This window comes from Microcaecilia unicolor, chromosome 2, assembly GCF_901765095.1.
Source record: "Microcaecilia unicolor chromosome 2, aMicUni1.1, whole genome shotgun sequence".
Taxonomy (NCBI): domain Eukaryota; kingdom Metazoa; phylum Chordata; class Amphibia; order Gymnophiona; family Siphonopidae; genus Microcaecilia; species Microcaecilia unicolor.
Genome location: NC_044032.1, coordinates 330,353,530 through 330,378,571, shown reverse-complemented (window position 1 = coordinate 330,378,571; position 25,042 = coordinate 330,353,530). Strand labels below are relative to the sequence as shown.

The window sequence follows — 25,042 nt, the reverse complement described above, 5'->3', positions numbered from 1 at the left end:
TACCTCTACTCCCAATGTTGATGCTTCCCTCGATGTTGACACCCCCGACTTCGATGCCGACATCGAAGAACCAGACTGAGCTCCAAAAAATTTCTCCCGTTGAGTTTCTCAGGAAATTTGGGTCCTTTTCTTCATACAAAGACAAAGGACACAATTTGCCGGGCTCCGAGACATTGAATACACCAAGAGTGTGTATCAGTACCCGAGATGGTCCATTTGCACCGAGTACAACGCTTGAAGCCGCTGGGAGTCTTTGATGACATGGAAGGAAAAATCGCTTTGGCTAAATTAAAAGTCACGATTGTGCCTGAAAAAGAGAAAAAAGCACAAAAACAAAAGGAGACCTGGCTGAGCAAGCCTGAAAGCGGCCCACACCGAAAAAAGAAAGGAAACAAACGCAGGCCAGAAAAACTAAAGAAATAAAATCAAATCCTGTTTTTGTTGTTTAAACGAGAAATAATTAAAAAAAATAAAAGAGGAAATAAGCGAAAAAACAGCACTGAGGCACAAAAATGGGCTCTTTCCCGGGCGTGTGAGGAACGACTAGAAAAACACCACCATCCCTCACACAGAGAAAAATGAACTCAAAAGGCGTATCGTGCTTGGGTGGAAAGGCACTCTGCACATGCACACTGGGACGCTCCTCGCAAACTTTTTTGCTGGCTATATTGCCGACCCAGGCAACGCAGATCCCAGTTGTGAGAATTGAAAGCCTGCTTGTCCTCGGAGAAAAACATAATACATTTCTACAATCCTTATATTTTCAAACTGGACAACGATGAACTTACAAAAAAACAGTTTTGATGGATTCATGCTATATTTTGTGACAATACCTAGATAAGGTATTGTCCTAAGGTTCTGAATGAAGCTTGAATTCTCCGGCAATACTAGAAAAGTCTTTCCTAGTATTATCTGCAAAAGGCGGGGTATAAATTATCTAAAATAAATAAATAAATAATACAAAATAATAGTAACAACAACTAAAATAACAATAATAATAATGCTTTAATCCAGCCCCGTCAGGCATCATGGAACAGGAAACAAACAAGACAACCTGTCCAAGGAATAACAGCTTCTGCTGATAAATTATGCACACACAGCTATGTATATCATTTCAAACTAGATGACAGCTTTACGTCATTTATTAGCCAAAATAATTTTAGTACACTAGGCAACCAGACTATCTATTCAATGTATAATGTTAAGTATTGAGTTCCCTAACCCTTTCAAGGGCAAGGCTAACTTATATTAGCAAAACTGTGTGGTATACCAGCCTACATAGAGCAAGCAGGGTGCAGATATCATGTTTGGTGTAAATCAAATCGCTAAATAAATATATAAAATGTATTGACTGGATATAGAACAAATTCAACATCTTATGGACTCCTGAGTATCCTCTCCTTTATTGGTTGCCTACTGCTTTTTTTCTCATGGTGTAAAACAAATTGAAAAGCTTGGAATGACTCGGAGGTGAAAGAAGAGCTACTAGATGCAATATGAGCCTGCAAAAAGGTGGGAAAATGTGGGATACAAATGCAATAAATAAATAAAAATATATATGCTGCACAAAGTGGAGTCCACCTACTCATGACTTCAGAGCCAGCATATTGGGGGGGGGGGGGGGGATGGAGAAGAACCAAGGCAATTTGTCCTAGGCCCTCAAATCACTGGGGGCCCAAATCTGCCAAAAACTGAAGGATCCCTCTCATTTATTTTTGTCTTTGGTCTCTGCCTTGGGCCCAAGCATGACTTATACTGACAATGTATGTTTTGCAGTGCTGCCTGTTAATTCCCACACACCGAGGCTCAATGCTGTATCTAAAAAACATAGAGATGTGTGTGACTACATATGTGCTCTGAAGACAGCTACTGAGCATTAGGCAGTGGGGACTGTTTTTCTGTGGCACACCTGTTCAGATCTAAAGGCACAATGGTGTGACATGGCATGCTGGTTGGAAACACTGTTTTAGTGTATCTGGTGTAAAACATATTACATTAAGAGAAGATAGGTACATATTGTATACAAAAATTATGTTTAATAAAAAAATATATATTGCCTTCACTTACCCTATATACTGTAGCGGATGACTCTGGTGAATAACAATTCTACAAGTAGGACAGGTGTTATTTTCTTCCAAATACTTTACCAAGCAACTTCTACAGACTGTTGGCAGAAGCATATGTTAAAAATCAGAAAAGCTCAGACACCTATTCATAAGACATATTACAGTAAATAATGTAGTCTATATATGTATTTTACAGACAGACCAAAAGGCGAATGCTACATACCTGTAGAAGGTATTCTCCAAGGACAGCAGGCTGATTGTTCTCACGAATGGGTGGCGTTCACAGCAGCCCCTCCGATCGGAGATCTTCACTAGCAACAACATTTGCTAGCCCTCGCGTGCGCATGCGCGACTATCTTCCCAAACGCACTCGTGTTCGCCAGTCCAGTACATAGCAAAGACATAGACAAGGGAAGACGGGCTCACAATCAGCCTGCTGTCCTCGGAGAATACCTTCTACAGGTATGTAGTATTTGCTTTCTCCGAGGACAAGCAGGCTGCTTGTTCTCACGAATGGGGTATCCCTAGCCCCCAGGCTCACTCAAAACAACAAACAGGGTCAATTGGGCCTCGCAACGGCGAGGACATAACTGAGACTGACCTAAACTTAACCAACTAACAGAGTGCAGCCTGAACAGAATAAAAATGGGCCTAGGGGGGTGGAGTTGGATTCTAAACCCCGAACAGATTCTGCAGCACAGACTGCCCGAACCAACTGTCGCGTTGGGTATCCAGCTGAAGGCAGTAATGAGATGTGAATGTGTGGACGGATGACCACGTCGCAGCCTTGCAAATCTCTTCAATAGTGGCTGACTTCAAGTGGGCCACTGACACTGCCATGGCTCTAACACTATGAGCCATGACATGACCCTCAAGAGTCAGCCCAGTCTGGGCGTAAGTGAAGGAAATGCAATCTGCTAGCCAACTGGATATGGTGCGTTTCCCGACAGCCACTCCCCTTCTGTTGGGATCAAAAGAAACAAACAATTGGGCGGACTGTCTGTGGGGCTATGTCCACTCCAGATAGAAGGCTCTCTTGCAGTCCAATGTGTGCAGCTGCCGTTCAGCAGGGCGGGTATGAGGACGGGGAAAGAATGTTGGCAAGACAATTGACTGGTTCAGATGGAACTCCGACACCACCTTCGGAAAGAACTTAGGGTGAGTGCGAAGGACTACTCTGTTATGATTAAATTTAGTATAAGGAGCATGAGCTACCAAGGCCTGAAGCTCACTGACTCTGCGAGCTGAAGTGACTGCCACCAAGAAAATGACCTTCCAGATCAAGTACTTCAGATGGCATGAATGCAGTGGCTCGAAAGGAGGTTTCATCAGCTGGGTGAGAACGACATTGAGATCCCATGACACTGTAGGAGGTTTGATGGGGGGCTTTGACAAAAGCAAACCTCTCATGAAGCGAACTACCACCTTCCACATGGTAAAGGTATGCACTAATCGCACTGAGATGAACTCTTACAGTTGGTTTTAAGACCAGACTCAGACAAGTGCAGAAGGTATTCAAGCAGGATCTGTGTAGGACAGGAGCGAGGATCCAGGGCCTTGCTGTCACACCAGACGGCAAACCTCCTCCATAGAAAGAAGTAACTCTTTTTAGTGGAATCTTTCCTGGAAGCAAGCAAGACTCGGGAGACACCCTCTGAGAGACCCAAGGAAGCAAAATCTACGCTCTCAACATCCAGGCCATGAGCACCAGAGACTGGAGGTTGGGATGCAGAAGCGCTCCCTCGTTCTGAGTAATGAGGGTCGGAAAACACTCCAATCTCCACGGTTCTTCGGAGGACAACTCCAGAAGAAGAAGGCACCAGATTTGACGCGGCCAGAAAGGAGCAATCAGAATCATCGTGCCTCGGTCCTGCCTGAGTTTCAGCAAAGTCTTCCCCACCAAAGGTATGGGAGGATAAGCATACAGGAGGCCTTTCCCCCCAATCCAGGAGAAAGGCATCTGACGCTAGTCTGCCGAGGGCCTCAAGTCTGGAACAGAACTGAGGGACCTTGTGGTTGGCTCAGGTAGCAAAGAGATCCACCAAGGGGGTGCCCTACGCTTGGAAGATCTCGTGTACCACTTTGGAATTGAGCGACCACTCGTGAGGCTGCATGATCCTGCTCAACCTGTCGGCCAGACTGTTGTTTACGCCTGCCAGATATGTGGCCTGAAGACACATGCCGCATCGGCGAGCCCAAAGCCACATTCTGACGGCCTCCTGACACAGAGGGCGAGATCCGGTGCCCCCCTGCTTGTTGATGTAATACATGGCAACCTGGTTGACTGTCTGAATTTGAATAATTTGATGGGACAGCCAATCCCTGAAAGGCCTTAGAGCGTTCTAGACCACTCGTAACTCCAGGAGATTGATCTGTAGACCTTGTTCCTGGAGGGACCAACTGCCTTGGGTGTGAAGCCCATAGACATGAGCTCCCCATCCCAGGAGAGACGCATCCGTCGTCAGCACTGTTTGCGGCTGAGGAATTTGGAAGGGACGTCCCAGAGTCAAATTGGACCGAATTGTCCACCACTGCAGGGATTGAAGAAAATTGGTGGACAGCTGGACTACATCCTCTAGATCCCCAGCAGCTTGGTACCACTGGGAAGCTAGGGTCCATTGAGCTGATCTCATGTGAAGATGGGCCATGGGAGTCACATGAACTGTGGAGGCCATGTGGCCGAGCAATCTCAACATCTGCCGAGCTGTGATCTGCTGAGACGCCCGTACCCAGGAAACGAGGGACAGAAGATTTTCGGCCCTCGCTTCCGGGAGGTAGGCACGAGCTGTCTGAGAATCCAGCAGAGCTCCAATGAATTCGAGTTTTTGAACTGGAAGAAGGTGGGACTTTGGATAATTTATCACAAACCCTAGCAGCTCCAGGAGTCGAATAGTCATCTGCATGGACTGTAGAGCTCCTGCCTCGGAGGTGTTCTTCACCAGCCATTCGTCGAGGTAAGAGAACACGTGCACTCCAAGTCTGCATAGAGACGCCACTACGACAGCCAGGCATTTTGTGAACACCCTGGGCGCGGAGGCGAGACCAAAGGGTAGCACACAATACTGAAAGTGCCGTGTTCCCAGCCGGAATTGAAGATACTGTCTGTGAGCTGGCAGTATCGGAATATGCGTGTAAGCATCCTTTAAGTCCAGAGAGCATAGCCAATGGTTTTCCTGAATCATGGGAAGAAGGGTGCCCAGGGAAAGCATCCTGAACTTTTCTCGAACCAGATATTTGTTCAGGCCCCATAGGTCTAAGATGGGACGCATCCCCCCTTGTTTTCTTTTCCACAAGGAAGTACCTGGAATAGAATCCCAGCCCTTCTTGCCCCGGTGGCACGGGCTCGACCGCATTGGCACTGAGAAGGGCAGAGAGTTCCTCTGCAAGTACCTGCTTGTGCTGGAAGCTAAAGGACTGAGCTCCCGGTGGGCAATTTGGAGGCTTTGTGACCAAATTGAGGAAGTATCCTAACCGGACTACTTGGAGAACCCACTGGTCGGAGGTTATGAGAGGCCACCTAGGGAACAGTCCTCCTTCCCCCATAAAAACGCTGAGTCACACGCTGTTGACGAGAACGAGCACGCTGGGGTTTGGCCTGGGCAGCAGGCTGGCGAGAGGGAGGATTGGACCTACGCTTATTAGAAGAATAGGTAACAGTCCTCCTTCCGCCATAAAAACGTCTACCAGTTGAGGTAGATGCTGAAGGCGCCCGGCGGGAGAATTTGTCGAAAGCGGTGTCCCGCTGGTGGAGCTGCTCTACCACCTGTTCAACCTTTTCTCCAAAAATATTATCCCCCCGACAAGGAAAGTCCACTATCCGCTGCTGGAGCCTATTCTCCAGGTCTGAGGCGCGCAGCCATGAGAGTCTGCGCATCACCACACCTTGAGCAGCGGCCCTGGACGCGACATCAAAAGTATCGTAAACAGCCCTGGCCAGGAATTTATGACACGCCTTCAGCTGCCTGACCACCTGCTGAAAAGGCTTGGCTTGCTCAGAAGGGAGCTTGTCCACCAAGTCCGCCAACTGCCACACATTGTTCTGCATATGAATGCTCGTGTAGAGCTGGTAGGACTTGTTTTTTGGCAATGAGCATTGAAGAATGGTAGGCCTTCCTCCCAAAAGAATCCAAGGTTCTAGAGTCTTTGCCCGGGGGCGCCGAAGCATACTCCCTAGAACTCTTATTAGATTGTAAGCTCTTTGAGCAGGGACTGTCTTTCTTCTATGTTTGTGCAACGCTGCGTATGCCTTGTAGCGCTATAGAAATGCTAAATAGTAGTAGTAGTAGTAGTAGTAACTCTTGACCTTCTTAAGGGCCAGATCCACCACACCAGAGTTGTGAGGCAACTGAGTCCGCATCAACTCCGGGTCCCCATGGATCGGATACTGGGATTCAATCTTCTTGGGAATGTGGGGGTTAGCGGCCTCGCCCAGTTCGCCAGCAATGTCTTCTTGAAGACATGATGCATGGGTACTGTGGATGATTCCTTAGGTGGCGAAGGATAGTCCAAAAGCTCAAACATTTCAGCCCTTGGCTCATCCTCTGTAACCACAGGGAAGGGAATGGCCGTAGACATTTCCCGGACAAAGGCTCTCGGGAGGAGAAAGCTGTCTTTCAGGAGAGGGAGTGGGATCAGAAGGAAGACCGTCAAACTCCTCATCTGAGAAATATCTGATGTCTTCCTCTGCCTCCCACGAGGCCTCACCATCGGTATCAGACACCAGTTCATGAACTTCTGTCCGAAGCCATGCCCACCTCGACTCCGTAGGAACATGTCCATGGTGGGAGCATCGCGAGGAAGACTCCCGTACCGGAGGCAATGAAGCTCCCTCCATTGATGTCGCCGGGGAGCCCGCCTGGAAGGCAGCCGATGCCGGTACCGTAGGGGAGACCTCACCACGGACGAGGGCCCAGCCGTCGCCTCAGTCATCGGTACCGGCGGCGCAAGCACCCCCGGTACCAGAGGAGAATGGCGCAACAGCTCTTCCAGGATCCCTGGAAGGATGGCCCTGAGGCTCTTGTTCAGTGGCTGTCAAGAGAGGCAAGGGGTCCGGTACCGGCGACGAGCTCAGAATCTATTCAGGACGCAGAGGCGGTACCGGGCTGTCCACACGGGAGTGCATCGACACCTCCTGAATGGAGGGTGAGCGGTCCTCCCGATGTCGACGCTTGGGTGCCGGTAGCACCGGCGACCCAGAGCTCTCGGTACCACGCCTAGAAGGTGACCGATGACGATGCTTCTTTGCCTTCGTATGAAGCACATCATCGGCACCTCCCAGTACCGAAGAGGAGGACGTTGAATCCAAACGTCTTCTTCTGGGCCGGGTCCGAAAGAGGTCGATCCCGGGGGGGAGGGGGGGGGGGCTGTACCGCAGGAGCCCTCGAGGCAGGCGGAAACCTACTCGAGGGCTCACCGCCACCAGCAGGGGAATGGACAGCCCTCACCTGCACTCCAGAAGACGAAGCACCCTCTGATGACATCGATACCACAGATGACCTCGGTATCGTAGACGCTGGATCACCGGCAGAAGAGCTGGGTACCGCAGACGCACCGGACAATGACCTCGGTACCGAAGACGTCGAAGCACCGGACAAGGCCCTGAACAACAGATTCCACTGGGCCAATCTCGCCGCCTGAGTCCGCTTCTTCAAGAGAGGGCAGAGAGTGCAGGCCTGGGGGCGATGCCTGGCCCCCAGACACTGAAGGCACGAAACGTGCCTGTCAGTGAGGGAGATAGTCCGGCTGCATTGGGTGCACTTTTTGAAGCCGCTGGCAGGCTTCGAGGACATGGGCGGAAAAATCATGCCGGCGAAGTCAAAATTCACGATGATGGCTAATGGTACCAAAAAATTTTGAAAAAACCTGTACGGGCGACGAAAAAGGCCGCGCCCGACAACAAAAGGAAACTTACGGGAAAAAACTTGACGTAAAGGAAGTTTGTTTTTTTTTTAATACGAAGAGACACATGACGGAAAGAGAGAAAACCGGACACTTCCGAACGAAAGAATGCGGCGAAAAAATGCGAGGGGTCTCCTTGGGGCATAGACCGACCAAAAAACAGCCGTCCTGAGCCGCGGAAAAAAGAAGACTGGCGAACACGAGCGCGTTCGGGCGGGAAGACGGTCGCGCATGCACACAGTGCATGCGCACGCGAGGGCTAGCAAACGCTGTTGCTAGTGAAGATCTCCGGCTGCCGTGGACATCACCCATTCGTGAGAACAAGCAGCCTGTTTGTCCTCGGGGAATGTAAATACTGAGTGATGTAATTGTTGTTCTCTAATTATAGTACTTTAAATCAAGCCATGTCATAGCATATCACACTATACCAGTGATCTTTGATGCAAGGCTTGTGGGCCACTGGCAGTCCCAAAGGACCCCTAGTGTGGCTCCAGCATCCATTTTTATCACTGGTAGTAAAATGAAAGCCTTAACCCATAGCAGTAGGGAAGAGAACTGGGTTTTCTCTTGCCATAGCAGTCTTGCCTCACAAAATTCTGCACCTCACTTCCTGGGTTGGTTCAGGACACCTTTGTGATTTCCTGTAACACAGACACAGTCAATTCAGAATTTGTGATGTAGACTGTGCATCAGAATAACACTGTCTTGAAATTGCTCCTGCACCTAATACCAAAGCTCTTCAGGAGAACACATGGCTGCTGCAGCTGAAAGTGTAAACATGCACAAATCACATTCTTTCCCCTGTGCCTCTTAATCCTACATGTAAGCAGATGTTAATGATACTGTAACAAGAAGCACTGTGGTTTCTCAGATTTTTGGTGCAGTTTGGCTTTGGTTGAAAGTATCATTGCTCTTCTTATTGTTTTTCTGATCTGTTTAGAATGACTGTTTCTCTTCCGATTTGAATGTTTTTTTTTTTATTGATTGCTATTTATATGGTTTTCCTTTAGACCCTATAGAATTTTATTTGTTCTATTTATACTGGCATTCCCCCTTGTTTCCTATTTAGTTTGTACACCGCTTTATTATGATTTCAGGAAAAGTGGTATATTAAGCTCAATAACCCATGAACCATTTACCAATTTTAGGTGAGGATGTGTACCTAAACTACCTGATGTATTTAAGAGGAAAACATTTTGTGTTTATAAAAGGATTTACATAAAATGCATTTTGCTAAACAATGAGTTTACCTTGTTGGCCAGACTGGATGGACCGTACAGGTCTTTCTCTGCCGTCATTTACTATATTACTATTGGGCTCATTTTCAAAAGAGGACGCCCACCTTTTGACATAAATCGGAAGATGGACGTCCTTCTCACAGGGTCGACCAAATCGGTATAATCGAAAGCAGATTTTGGACACCCCCAACTGCTTTCCGTCCCAAGGCCAAAGTTCAAGGGGGCATATTGGAGGCGTAGTGAAGGTGGGACTTGGGCGTGCCTAACACTTGGACATCCTCGACCCATAATCGAAAGAAACAAGGACGTCCATGATGAACACTTGGACGACTTTACCTGGTCGTGTTTTTCTTACGACCAAGGCACAAAAAGGTGCCCGAAATGACCACCGGAGAGAATCGGGGATGACCTCCCTTTACTCCCCTAGTGATCACTAATCCCTTCCCACCCTCAAAAAAATATCTTTCAAAATATTGATTGCCAGCCTCTATGCGAGCCTGAGATGTTAAACTCAGGTCCATGACAGCAGTATGCAGATCCCTGGAGCAGTTTTAGTGGGTGCAGTGCACTTCAGGCAGGTGGACCCAGGCCCATACCCCCCCTACCTGTTACATTTGTGGAGGAAACAGCGAGCCCTCCAAAACCCACCACAAACTCACTGTACCCACATCTAGGTGCCCCCCTTCACTCCGAAGGGCTATGGTAGTGGTGTACAGATGTGGGTAGGGGGTTTGGGGGGCTCAGCACACAAGGTAAGGGAGCTATGTTTCTGGGAGCATTTTATGAAGTCCACTGCAGTGCCTCCTAGGGTGCCCAGTTGGTGTCCTGGCATGTCAGGCGGACCAGTGCACTACAAATGCTGGCTCCTCCCACGACCAAATGGCTTGCATTTGGTCATTTCTGACATGGACGTCCTTGGTTTCGATTATTGGTGAAAATCAGAAACGATCAAGTCTAGAGATGACCAAATCTAGGGATGACCAAATTTAAGGATTAGGACGTCCCTGACCGTATTATCGAAACGAAAGATGGACGCCCATCTTGTTTCGAAAATACGGGTTTCCCCACCCCTGGATCAGAATGTTTTGCAAGGACGTCCTCATCAAAACTTGGACGTCCCTTTTGAAAATGCCCCTCTTTGTAACCTACCACCAGATACACTTTTATCAGTGGGTGCATCCCTATTTTGCTCCTCTTGGAGTGATTGCCTTTGTTTTCATAAAGGGGTTGATGCAGAAAAACATGCAATAGAGTCCATAAATGCATAGTTTAACAGTAGCTTTCTGTCAAAAATTTACTGCAGAGATATGAGTATACAAATTACTGCCAGAAAATAAAATAGTGCACACTGCAGCAGTAATAAGCAGCTCACTGCAAAAATGTCTGAGTTCTTCTCAAAGTGTGAGTGGTGACTGACTCAAGCACTGAAAGGAAGGGAGATATTAAACAAACAAACAAAAAAAATAAAAAAGCATTGCCATACAAGAGGTAACCCTTCACATCCCGAGCCCCCCCCCCCCCCCCCCCCAAAAGACCCCCTAATATTCTGGCCCCCTCACACTCACCCCTGATCCCTCAAACACATTTACCCTGGCATCTAGTGGTCCCCCAATCCTCCTAAAAAATAGCCATGACACCCCCTCAGACTCTTCCTCCCTGCCCCCACCTGTCAACCCCCACCGTCTCCCAAATTGCCTTGGTGTCTATGGGGAGTACTCCCCCCCCCCCCCCCAGGCTTATCTTCATAAAAAGACAGGAGCAATGCTCACTTGCTCCTCCATGCTGCCATCTTTGAGAAAGCTGCACCTGACTCCACATTGGACATTCTGGGAGGCACTGTGCAGGGTCATGCTGAGAAAAAAAAAGAGATTTTTTTCTCTTATTAGGTAGCCTCTGCCCAGACTAACATTCACTTATTTGGTAGACTGACTCCATGGGGTGCATCTTCTCTCCTCTCTTCTCATCAGTGGTAGCATTCAGAGTACTTTGTTGCTACATATGTGCTCTGCAGAATAATTTTTATTTTATTTATTTAGTTACTACATTTTTAGCCCACCTATCACCTAAGCAGTGGCGTAGCAGGGGGGGCTGCCACCCGGGGCGGGGCGGTTCGCCATTGCCCCCCCCCCCCCCGGTTGCAGCACGATGACATCTCCCCCCCTCGGCACATCGACACCCCCCTCCCAGCTCCCGCACCCTACCTTTAAAAAGAATGTCGGAATCCGAGGCGAGGCACAGCCCCTCGCGCCTGCCCTGCACGTAAAAGAAATGTGGACCGTCGGGCCTTCTCTCGCTCTGTCTGTCCCACCCTTGCGGAAATAGGAAGTTGCGTCAGCGAAGGGCGGGACAGATAGAGCGAGGGAAGGCCCGACGGTCCACATTTCTTTTACGTGCAAGGCAGGCGCAAGGGGCTGCGCCTCGCCTCAGATTCCGACATTCTTTTAAAGGTAGGGTGCGGGAGCTGGGAGGGGGGTGTCGATGCGCCGAGGGGGGGGAGCTGGCAGGGAGCATCCCCCCTTTAGCTGACACCCGGGGCGGACCGCCCCTCCTGCCCCCCCTTGCTACGCCACTGCACGCAAGTATCACAATCCATAGTATGCTATTGAGATGGACATGAGGGAAGCCACTGCTTGCCCCGGGATTGGCAGCATGGCATGTTGCTACTAATTTGGTTTTCTGAAAGGTACTTGTGACCTGGATTGACCACTGTTGGATACTGGACTGGATGGACCCAGTATGGTTATTCTTATTTATTTTTATTTTATTTTTGTTACATTTGTACCCCGCGCTTTCCCACTCATGGCAGGCTCAATGTGGCTTACATATACAGGTACTTATTTGTACCTGGGGCAATGGAGGGTTAAATGACTTACCCAGAGTCACAAGGAGCTGCCTGTGCCTGAAGTGGGAATCGAACTCAGTTCCCCAGGACCAGAGTCCACCACCCTAACCACTAGGCCACTCCTCTTGAGATCTCTTCGTTTTTTGATTGAAAAATATTACAGAAAATTTGACATACATCCCTTACAAACATGATCTAACAGAAATCAACAATGAAATCAAACTCAGCTTGATCATCATGAACTCATGGGCGAATGCATTTCAACTAAAACCCAACGCAGAAAAAACACACTGTCTCATCCTCTCATCCCAATACAACACGAACAAACCCACTAACATAAGCACCCCAGACTACACGCTTCCTGTTTCAGACAGCCTGAAAATTCTCGGAGTCACAATAGACCGAAACCTCACGCTAGAAAGCCAAGCGAAATCTGTCACAAAGAAAATGTTCCACTCAGTGTGGAAACTCAAACATATAAAACCTTTCTTCCCAAGGGAAATATTTCGCAACTTGGTAGAATCAATGGTACTGAGCCACCTAAACTACTGTAATGGAATCTATGCGGGATGCAAAGAAATAATCATAAAGAAACTCCAAACTGCTCAAAATACCGCAGCCAGGCTTATATTTGGTAAAATGAGATCTGAAAGCGCCAAACCCCTAAGAGAAAAACTGCATTGGCTCCCAATCAAAGAACATATTGCATTCAAAATCTGCACTCTGGTTCATAAAATCATCTACGGCGAAGCCCTGGGATACATGTTAAACCTTATAGACCTACCAACTAGAAACACAACAAGATCAACACGCTCATACCTAAACCTTCACCACCCAAGCTGCAAAGGACTCAAATATAAATCAACCTATGCATCCAGCTTCTCCTATATAAGCACGCAACTTTGGAATGCACTACCAAACGCTGCGAAAACGTATGACCTACCAAACTTCCAGAAATCATTAAAGACTATCTTGTTAAAAAAGGCATACCCTAAGAATCCAACTTAAATGCCTGAATCCTGCAACACAACGATACTAATACTTGAACTGGACATAACGCTTCCTCCTTTCTATTCCCTTATGTGTCTGGTACACATGCATCTTATCATACCATAATATCACTCTGTATTTGTCATACCGGAAAGGCGATCGCCTCACTATGTAAGTAAGTCACATTGAGCCTGCAAATAGGTGGGAAAATGTGGGATACAAATGCAACAAACAAATAAGTGGGTTACAAGTAAACATACATAAGTAAAATAGAACGGACATATGTAACAACTGCATGAATATGCCAGAATCACATATTTTCCAAAGAAAGAATCAAAATAGCTCATTAATTAGAAGAATAAAATACTTTTGTTTTTATTATTTTGTGTGTACCAATTTTTAACATGTTCGATAAGATTGACATCATTGCTTTCAATGAGGATCCACAGAAATCATCATGCTATTCCTGCAATATATATAGCTATTTATAGTTTAGCCTCTGTTTTCTAAAAGAAAGATCACATCCTTTTCAAAGTTACTATCATTAGTCACAACAGACGTTTTCTCACTGTTATAACAGTACTGACACATACACCAATCAGTGCAGGGTACCAGAGAGGCACGACTTGATTCAACCCTGGAAGGTAGAAACTGGGACTCTACAAAAGAATAAGAACATACATCATCTGGTATCCAAATGTGGCTAATCTGGGTTACCTGAAAATACCTGGCAAATCTCAGTGAGCAGGTCTCTGTCTGTAGCTCATTCCTAGAAATCGTTACATTTCCCTGGCTAACAATGGTTAGTGGAGCTGTCTTCCAAAGCCTCGTTGATTTTTTTTTTTTATGGTGCAGAAGCAGTATACAACTGTTTGTGCTTCAAGGTGGCAGAATGGCTGTGATTTTTCTGCATCAAGAAGTCACTTATCTACTATCTTGGAGTATGACCTAGAAGTTGCTTTTTTGCTCAGATCTGTACAAACGTACCACAGATTAATGTACGTTTCATTAAGAAATCAGATCTGCAACTTGTGATGAAAGATAAATGATGCCTCCCCTTTATAATGGAACTTTTGAAGTCAGCAGACAAGGGAACCAAGGCAATAAACACAGCAAGATCTGCTGGAAGAGAATGGTGAATTGCTGGTTTACTTTTTCCAAAAATACTAAGACTAGGGGCATGCAATGAAGCTTCAAAGTAGTAAATTTAAACCAAATCAGAGAAAATATTTCTTCACTCAACGTGTAATTAAACTCTGGAATTCGTTGCCAGAGAATGTAGTAAAAGCAGTTAGCTTAGCAGGGTTTAAAAAACGTTTGGCTTGCTTCCTCAAAGAAAAGTCCATAAGCCATTATTATATGATGGGGGGAAAATCCACTGCTTATTTCTAGGATAAGCAGCATAAAATATATTATACAGTTTTGGGATCTTGCCAGGTACTTGTGACCTGGATTGACCACGGTTGGAAACAGGATGCTGGGCTTGATGGACCTTCGGTCTGTCCCAGTATGGCAATACTTATTCTGCCTCGCCTCACCCTATGCTTGGAATAAACTTCCTGAGCCCTTACGCCAAGCCCCCTCCCTACCCATCTTCAAAAATCTTTGCTCAAAGCCCACCTCTTCAATGTTGCTTTCGGCACCTAACCTTTATACCTTTCAGGAAATCTAGACTGCCCCAATTTGACTGCCCCTATTTGACTGACTGTACATTTGTCCTTTAGATTGTAAGCTCCTTGAGCAGGGACTGTCCTTCTATGTTAAATTGTAAAGCGATGCATAACCCTAGTAGCGCTTTAGAAATGTCAAGTTTAGAAATGTCAAGTAGTAGTAGTACTTATAGAGTCAACTGATCTCTATACTGAGGAAGTTCTTCATTCCTCCTTCTGCGCAAGCAAGTCTCTTCTGTATCTCCTAGTTCACAGACATATTTCTACAGTTTTGCATTCAGCCTGATTATGTACCAAGTTTAAAGATATAAAACACTTTACATGGGTGTCAAAGTTTGCCATTCTTCTTCCACAATATGAGAAATGTAGAAAAGAAAAAAAAATAAATAACCTTTTCTTAAAAAAAAAAAACAATGTAAGACAATGAAAAACAATGTTGGAAGATTAGGAGAGAGAACCTTCCAAAATTTGGAACAGCTTTGTTTTCACATTGTTTGACAGAGCAGAAAAATCCAAACTGAGGAGACTGCTGCATGTGCAAAGGGCTGTGCATGCTCAAAACGTTTCACTATTCTTGTGCTTTGGGAGAACTGTTATATTCCAGAACAGGCCCATGATGTTGCTTGTTTGCTTGATTCAATACTATGAGCCAACAGAAAAATTGTGCACTGTACTATCCTCTCTCCAGCCCCCTCCCCCCAAATTTTGGCTGTGAGATGTTGATATACTACTATCACTTATTTCTAAAGCACTGCCAGGTATAAGCAGCACTGTACAAACATAAAAGAAAGTCCCTGCTTCAGAGAATTTACAATCAAGTCAACATATGACAAAATAGAGGTTCTAGGAAAATGTATTATAGAGAAGTAGTCAATATGTAAAAGCAAGTTCCAAAACCTTAATATTTAGTTTGGATTTTAAAATATCTAGAAAGGAAAGGAAACATGACGCACACAAAGGCAGAAGTCTGCTTCAGGCAAATAGTTCAAAGAGCAGACATGAGTTAAAAATGGAGGAGAAAGGGCACAAATAAGAGTGTCTTACCAGATGGAGCTCACAAAGAAGACTGTAAGGAAACAGAAGAAACGAGGAGCCGGAAAGTAAATGCATTTTTAAGTGAGCAATACAGGTTTCAACTTTATGTGGAAGCAGATGGGAAACTAACATAAAGACTTAAGGAGGGGGGTTACATGATTGTACTGATATTGAAGGAAGATAAATCTAGCATCTCCATTCAGAATAGATTTCAGTAGAGAGAAAAATGGTTCTGCAGGACACCCACAAAGAGGTTGCAGTATTCTTAAGCATGAGGTAATTGGAGTGGACGAATGTTTTGGTAGTACCAGTGCCAGAAACTGTATTCAATGCTAATGAGTCAGAGAAAATCAAACAAATCTCTGTAATCCTGGAAAATGCAATAGTGCAGTTTGATAAATTAAAGAGTAACTAATCACCTGGACCAGATGGCATACATTCCAGAGTATTGCTAAAACTGAAAAATGAACTTTTAGAGCTATTGTTAGAAATATTAATTTATCTTTAAAATCAAGCATGGTACTGGAAGATTGGAGGATGGCAAATATAATGCCAATTTTTAAAAGGGTTCCAGAAATGATCTAGGAAATTGCAGACCACTGCGCCTGATGACAGTTCCAGGCAAAATGGTAGAGGCTATTATAAAGAACAAAATTACTGAGCATATATATATATATATATATATATATATATATATATATATATATAGGCATGGATTAATGAGACAAAGCCAACATTGGATTTACTCAAGGCAAATGTTGCTTCACCAATCTATTATATTTTTTGAAGGGTTGAATAAACATGTGGATAAAGGTGAAACAGTCAATATTGTATATCTGGATTTTTGTATTTATTTTTTTAAATTTCTGCACAAGCAACAAAGACAAATTTATGTCATCACAATTCAGAAAACATAAGTTGTCTAATATAACCTAATACAAGTGTAAAGCTAAGTTACTCACATGTAGCAGGTGTTCTTCAAGAACAGAAGGCATATATTCTGACAAAGGGTGATGTCGTCAGACAGAGCCTGGTGCGGACACTGTCCAAGTGTCCTGCTACTTTAAATCTTTATGGCAGTGCCCCCATCGTGCATGAGAGGGTGGCCTTCCCAGCCAACATCACCGGGACCGACAGTACAATGTTAAAGCTAAGACAACTCCAAGGGGAGGTGGGTGGGTTGTGAGAATATGTGTCTGCTGCCCCAGAGAACACCTGCTACAAGTGAGTAACTTAGCTTTCTCTGAGAACAAGCAGGCATAATATTCTCACAAAATGGGCCTCACTACTACCAGGCTCACAAAAGTATATTATGACAGTCAAGGAAAACAGTGAGCCTGGTGGAAAATAGTCCGGAGGGTGGAGTTGAATTTTAAACAGTAAAAAGATTCTGCAAAACTGCTTGTCCAAACTATGAATCCCCCCTGGAATGCAGGTCCAGACAGTAGTAAGTTGTGAAAGAGTGGCTAGACCACCACACGGCCACTTTGCAAATGTCTTGAATAGAGGCAGAACGGAAATGAGCTACTGATGCCACCATAGCTCACACATTATAAGCGTTGACAAGGTCATCATGGGTCAGCCCAGCCTGAGCACAGATGTAGGAGATACAGTCAGCCACCAAGCAGAGACTGTACACTTGGTGATGGAACTCCTAATCTGTTAGGATGAAAGGATACAAAGAGCTAAGAGGATTGCTGATAAGGCTTTGTGTGTTCTAGATAATATGCTAGAGCACGTTTTAAGTCCAAGGTACTAAGTGCTGCTTCTCCAGAATAAGAATGCAGTTTAGGAAAGAAAACAGGCAGAACAATGGATTGCTTGAGTTGAACCTCAAAAATAACATTTGGGAGGAATTTTGGGTGGGTTCTGAGTATAACCCTGTCATGGCAGAATCTAGTGCAAGGAGGATCTGCCATAATGGCTTGGAGGTGACTGACATTTCTGGCAGAAGTGAGCTATCAAGAACTACACTTTATAAGTTAGGAATTTTAGAGAACAAGAACGTAATGGTTCAAATGGAGATCTCATGAGAGAAGCAAGAATGACACTGAGATCCCATACCACCAGAGGTAGACTGATGGGAAGTTTAGAGTGATATAAACCTTTTATAAATCAAGTAATCAAGGGATGTACTGCAATTGGTCTATTAGCAAATTTAGCATGAAATGAACTGTTGGCACTCAAATGTACTCTGAGTTTGTCTTAAGGCAAGAATTGGAAAGATGGAGGAGGTATTCCATAAGAGTAGGTAGAGAACATGAGATAGGGTTAAGTGACTAAGAGGCACATCAGAGGGAAAAACCTTTTCCATTTTTGGTGGTAACATTTTCTTGTGGAGGGTTTCCTGGAAGCAAATAGTATCTAAGAAATTGCATGGGGAATGTTTAAAGAAGGCAATTCTACATCATCAGATACCATACCAAGAGAGCTAAAGAAGGAGGGCTCAGATAAGAAAGTAGTTATGAGGGTTGGGAAAGGATCCAACCTGAATGGTTTCTTGAACGACAACTCAAAGTAGAGGAAACCAAATTTGTTAAGACCAGTAAGAAGCAATTAGAATCATGGATCCTTGGTCTCAATGGAGTTTGAGAAGCGGTTTCCCTATTAGAGACAGTGATGGAAAAGTATAGAGAAGATCTTTCCCCCAGTGAAGTAGGAAGGCATCTGGGACTATGCAGTAGGAGCACTGAGTCTGGAACAGAATTGGGGAAGTTTGTTCTGAGGAGAAGCAAACAAGTCTACCTCCGGTGATCCCCACTACTGAAATATCTAACAGATGATTGAGGTGTCGAAAAACCATTTCTGGGGTTGAAGGACTGTGCTTGTCTGCCAGGACACTCTACTTTGCAGCTAAGTAAACAGCTCTGAGAAAGATGTTTCAGGAATCCACCCATGTCCATATCAGGATTACTGGTAAGATCTGGTTCCTCCCTGCTTATTCAAGTAATACATCACGACCTGATTGCCTGTGCGTACTAGTATTACCTGGTTGAGAATGTGATCCTGGAAGGTCTTGAGAGCACACTACTCGCAACTCCAGAAGATTGATACAATATCTCTGTTCTTGGAGGGGGGGGGTCCCAGAACCCTGTGTATAGAGACTATCGAGGTGTGCTCCCCATCCCGTCATAGAAGCATCTGTGATGAGAACTGTTTTGTGGAAGGGGTTGGAAAGGGAGGCCTCGGGTTAGACTGCACGACACAATCCACCACTGAAGAGAATGGCGGAGCCATGGAGTCACCTGGATACAGGCAGAAAGGGACCCTATGGCCCAAGTCCATTGCAAGGAGATTATCCATTGAGGAATTCAAAAGTGAAGGTGAGCCAATGGTGCTACATGAACTGTTGAGGCCATGTGACCGAGGAGGCGGAGCATCTGACATGCAGATATATAAGTCGCCTGCATGGCGAGATGTATATCAGTTTACCCTCTGCTGAGGAAGAAACGCTCAACCTTGAGTTGTGTCAAGAAGAGCACCTATGAATTCCAAAGTCTGTACCGGCTGAAGATGCAATTTTGGGTAGTTGACTACAAATCTGAGGAGTTCTAGAAATTGTATTGTCAACTTCATGGAATTAGTGGCAGATTTCTGAGTGGCTGCCGTGATTAATCAGTCGTCCAAGTAAGGGAAGACATGTATGCCCCATCTCCAAACTGCTGCAGCTACTATTATCCGACACTTTGTGAACACTTGAGATGCCAAGGCCAAGCCAAATGGTAAGACCTTGTACTGCTAATATAGAGACCCACAGCAGAACCGAAGGTATTTCCTGTCAGCAGGTAGAATCTATATGTGGGTATATACCTCCTATACAGCAAAGCCAATCAATGACCTGTATCATGGGGAGTAGTAACCCCAGAGATACCATGCAAAACTTTTCTTTCTGTAGTAATTTGTATAAGCCTCGTAGATCGAGAATTGGACATATTCCTCCTGTCTTTTTGGGAATCAGAAAATATCTGGAGTAGAATCTTTGACCTCTGGTTCTACTACATTCTGCTGGAGGAGCTCTTCTCATAATAATGGGAGCTGGAGAGAGTTGAAATGAGATTCTCTTGGTGGATGATCTGGGTGACTTGCTTGCCAAAGCAGAGCATAACTGTGTTGGACTGTGTGTAAGACCCAGTGATCGGAGGTAATGAAGAGCCCATCTTTGGTGGAATAGAAGTCTCCCTCCAACAGGGAAGATTTGTTGATATCGACAACTGGACGGTGGCAATGCTCTTTAGTAAGGAGTCAAAAACTAGGCTGTTTTGACTGAGGTGTTTAGGACTTCTGTCCAAGATGCTGCCTCAAACGGGATCACTGAGGTGTAGAGCACTGGGATGGAAGAGGAGTAGGGGTATGACGACACCTAGAAGGATAATAATTAGAGCATCTATAACCTCCTTGAAACCTGCTAGTAGGATCGATCCAAGATGGCAGAATGAACCTGACGCTGATCTCCGCGCTCCTTGACTAGCTCTGAGTTGTTTGTTCTTTTCCTTCGTTATGCCGAAACGCAGAGGAAAATCGGCTGCCACTGTTCCCCCAAGCCGATCTACTACTCAGCTTTCGGGTACATTAGATACCTTTTTGCGGAGATCCGGAGTTCAACAGCAGTCGGAGAACAGCACGCTTGCGACGCCTGGAATAGGTGGAAGCTCCGAGACGCCGCTACTGCATGACATCTCTCTAAGCCCCGACCAGCGTGCTGGTCCCCCGCAACCCCTGGGCGTCTCTCCCCCGGCGGCGGCGGCGTCTCCTCTGCAATCCGGAAGTGTTTCAGCAGCGGAGCAACGGGAGAATACAATCATCTCGCCGGAGGATAAAAGTGTGGAAGGGAGTTTTACCCCTTCTTTAGCCCAGGAGTCTATATCTTTGTTTGCGGGAGTTCCTCTGAGACCAACAGGAATGCAACCTGTAAGTACTTCTGCTGAAGGGCAACAGACTTTAAACACTTTTGCGTTTTTAGAAGTTAAACCACCAGAAGTGACCCTGGATAATTTATGTCTTTTGTTAGTTAACTTAGGAAAAGCTATATGTCCTCAAGTTCAAGTATTAGAATCCTGAGTAAAGAAACTAGAAGAAACAGTTGTATCCGCGGAAATTGAAAGGAAAGATATATCAAAAAACATAAAAAACCAACTGGAACTCACAGGAAAAATACAAGAGACACAAACAACTTTAATTAAAGACTGTATTAATATGAGAAGGAAGATTGAGTCTCTGGAGAACTCCCAAAGGGCTAATAACTTGAGACTTTTAAATTTCCCTAGGACAATTACGATTGCTCCTAGAGAACTGTTGAAAAAATATTTCAAAGACTCTTTGGGGATGCCGGAGGACTCTCTTCCTCCCTTAATTCAAGTATATTATTTACCAACTAAAGTGCCTGGAAATACTTCAGAACAATTATTAGATGTTTCCGCAGCATTAGAGGCTCCAACTGCTGAATTAGTGTCTCAAGCAACATTGCTGGTAACAGTTGCCTTTCCTCCAGACAAAGCCTGGATTATGAGACAATTCTTTAAAAATAAAGATAAAGAATTTATGGGATTAAAAATACGTATATTTCCTGATGTTTCTAAGGAAACACAAAGAAGACGTAGACAATTTTTGCTTTTAAAACCAGGTGTCCTTCAGCTGGGTGCTACCTTTTACCTACGTTACCCCCTGTAAGTGCGTAATCTGTTACCAGTCAGTGAAGTATGTTTTTTATGAATCCTCACAACTTACAGAATTTCTTGTTGCTAGAAGAGTTTGAGAACTTTATGGAAAATATTAACATAAATAGAGCTATGATTGAAATAGGAACTCTTTGTTTAGCCAGGTTTAATAATTCTTAATATTATATTTCTTTACATTCCACATGTGTAATTCTTGGATCGTCAAATTGAGGACTTGAGCGAACTTAAATCTGGTAATTTTCAATTGTGAATTTGTTTCTTCTTTTTTTTATTTTCTTGATGAAGTACCTTTTCTGTTCAAGATGTAATGCTTGATGAATAATGTAAAATAATTATAAATAAATAAATAAAAAGAAACCTGCAAGTAGAAGAGGAAAGTGTAGTAGTTTGTGGCCTAGATAATGTTTTTATTCTATCTGTATGTTTTATGATTAGACTGGCCACTTCCTCAACCTTGCCCGCAAACAAGTTGCAAATAGATCTAAAATTTGAGGTCTGTCATAGCTATGACCCACACCTTGAGTCCAGTCCTGTCCAAGTTTGTCTGCGAACCCCAGAGCAGGATTCTTTCAATAATTTATTCCATATAGAGAATAAAGGCACTAGTCAACATTTCATATTCCAAAGCTGATCCATGTTTACGTCATAGTTTTACTAAGTCATATGAAGCCTGCAAATAGGACCAAAAATATTTGTTTGGGAATCCCTGTTTCTTTTTATTGAGCAAAAGATGGAAAGGAGCCCTGTCCATCTGTCAGGAGCTATCCCATTGTGCTACATACCCTTTCCTCCCCGGAAAAATGGAGGTAGAAAGTCTGGGTTACCCGTCAGGCATAAAAAGAAGAGGTTTTGTACGATTTCCCCTTTTTTTTTTGTCTTCACCATTTCCAGGCAAGCCTAAAAGGTTTCAGAAACTGAAAAATAGTTCTGTATTGATCACTCTTTCTCCGGAGCATGCACCAAATTAATAAAGATGAAAGAGCGGGTCCATTCATCCAAAAGTTCTAGTGGGGAGAATTGTGTTTTCCCAGTATGTGCCTCTTGTATCCAATGCATCTGCACTGCTACACTGTAAGAATGAATATCTGGCAGCTTGACACCCCCTTTGGAACTATCCAAAATTAGTTTATTACATAAAATTTTGACATCTTTAGAGCTCCAAATAAAAAGTTACTCAGTAGAGAGCATAACACTTGCTCACCCTTGCATTTTATCCAGATGAGTAAAGTTTGGAGGGGATAACAGCTTTGGCAGCATTACCATTTCAATTAAGGCCACCCGTCCCATCGTTGATAGAGGGAGCTCTTGCCACCTAGTGCAGAGTTCTCAAATTTTTTTTAATATTATCTTATATATTAATCTGATACATCACCTTAAATTGAACATTCAAGTAGATGACTAAGTACTTTAAAATGCCTTTTGACACTGGAATGGGCATATTCCTCTGCCATCAAGCTGCTCCTCCCCCATTAAGAGCCAATACCTCAGATCTATCACAGTTCACTTTTAAACCACAAATGGACCCAAACTGCTGCACTACGTTTAAAACAAGCGGCAATTGTGTTGGTGTATGATCCACATACAAAAGCATATCATCAGCAAATACGCTGATGCGACAGTCATTCTTTCCAATCTTGATCCCTGAGATGCTCTTGTCTTATGCGTTCGGCCAGTGGTTCAGTGCTAGCATAAAAAGAAGAGGGGGAAAAGGATATTCCTGGCGCGCTCCTTTAAACAGCTAAAAGGTGCTGTTTAATTTTCCATTAATAATTAATTGAGCCTTAACGTTTGTCATATAGGGCCCTTCACCCAATCCATAAATTGTCCTGTTCGACTAAAGCAGTCCAGGGTCCAAAATAGGCATTTCCAAGAAATTACAATAAAACGTATCTTCTGCTACAAAACATAATATTCTAAAAAAAAAACTTTAAAATGTCCTAAATTAGGTCAACTAACCCTAAAAATATTACATTAACCAGTGCAGATATCCTATCCACCAAAATAAAAATTCCCCCAGCAATAACTCAAATACATATAGAAAATAGATAGGTGTAACAACTTACAAAACTTCAAACAACATGAAGTTAACCTCAATTCAAGAGGAAGTGAATTCCAACATTGAGCTGATTTATAGACAAAGCCTGCCGCATGAATACATTTGTACTTCCATTTTTTAAAGTAGGAAACTGTAACAAGCCATGATCTTTTGACCTCATTGTGGCTGATGCAGGAGATGCTGCCACATAGCATAGAGAACATTTGATATTTTGATTCAGCAGAAAGATAGATAATGGACCCCAGGAAAGAAAAAAGGGATAATGACCTGGGCGAAGAGGAGAGGGAGGGAGGGAAGAAAAAGAAAAAGAGTAATATTCTACCTGTGGGTAGGAGGAAGGGACATTATTAGTCCTTTAGGGAAGAAAAGGAGGATAGGATTTGATATGCCATCATTCTGTTACAATCAAAGTTGTTTACATTTTATATACATAATTCTTATTTTGTACTTGGGTCAATGGAGGGTTAAAGTGACTTGCTCACAGTCACAAAGAGTTACAGAGATAGATAAACTTCAATTGTGAGATTAATCGGAATTAAATAATTTGTAATCACACAATTAAACATGATTACAAATTTTAATCAAAATGCACTATTCCTAGTAATAAATCATTGTAGGACTTTTTGTCTATGGGTGACACTGATGATTAATCCTAAAATGCAGAGCTGTCTACATCTTCAATATCTTCACCATCAATTCTGAAGTTCATTTTTGCAGTTTCAACCTATTTATTTATTTATCTCATTTGTACCCCACAGTTTCCCAACAGTGTCAGGCTCAATGTGGCTTACAATGCACCGCAGAGGCAGACGCCAATGCAGTAAAACGAAGCTAATACAGCATGAGACCTACAAGGGTTAATAGGGAAAAGTAGGAATGGACAGAAGGTGAAGGGAAACTTTGAGGGAAAAGGGAAGGGGGATGTGTTCAAATGTCTCTAGATCGATGCGCTTCCAGCAGTGGAGACACTGGAAGAGGCCTTGGGATAAGCACTTTTGAACAACATGGTCTTCAGAGATTTCCGGAAAGCTAGATGATCTGTGATGGTTTTTATGGTCCTCGGCAAAGAATTCCAAAGCTGAGTGCTAATGAAAGAGAAGAAGATAGCATACGTAGACTTGTACTTGATGCCACTGCAGTTTGGATAATGAAGGGTAAGACATGAACGGGAGAGTCGGAACGTATTCCGAAGCGGTAGGTTGATGAGATCAATCATATAGCCAGGAACTTCACCGTATAGGATTTGGTGAACTAGAGAGCAGAATTTAAAGGTGATACGATGTTTGACAGGGAGCCAATGTAGCGTCTTTCGTAGGGGCGTGGCACTCTCAAACTTGGACTTTCCACAAACCAATCTGGCCACTGTATTTTGGGCCGTCTGCAGTCTCTTAATTGCTCTTTACATCTAGCATACACTCCGTTACAGTAATCCAGATGGCATAATACAACAGACTGAATGAGGTTGCGAAAGACCTCTCGTGGAAAAATGGTTTTATTCTTTTTAGTTTCCACAGCGAGAAGAACATCTGCTTTGTGGTGGTGTTAACGTGCTGTTCGAGTGAAAGTAAGCGG

At 44.3% G+C, this 25,042-nt stretch overlaps 1 protein-coding gene across 3 annotated transcripts in view; it reads right to left on the bottom strand.

Moving 5' to 3' along the window:
- PCGF3 (polycomb group ring finger 3) overlaps positions 1 to 25,042 on the bottom strand; it is a 711,906-nt gene that overhangs the window by 428,951 nt on the left and 257,913 nt on the right. For all 3 annotated transcript variants that reach the window (XM_030194352.1, XM_030194350.1, XM_030194353.1), the window contains one exon: positions 2,068 to 2,164. In XM_030194352.1, the coding sequence (XP_030050212.1) occupies positions 2,068 to 2,164 (97 nt within the window). The remainder of the gene's footprint in view (positions 1 to 2,067; positions 2,165 to 25,042) is intronic.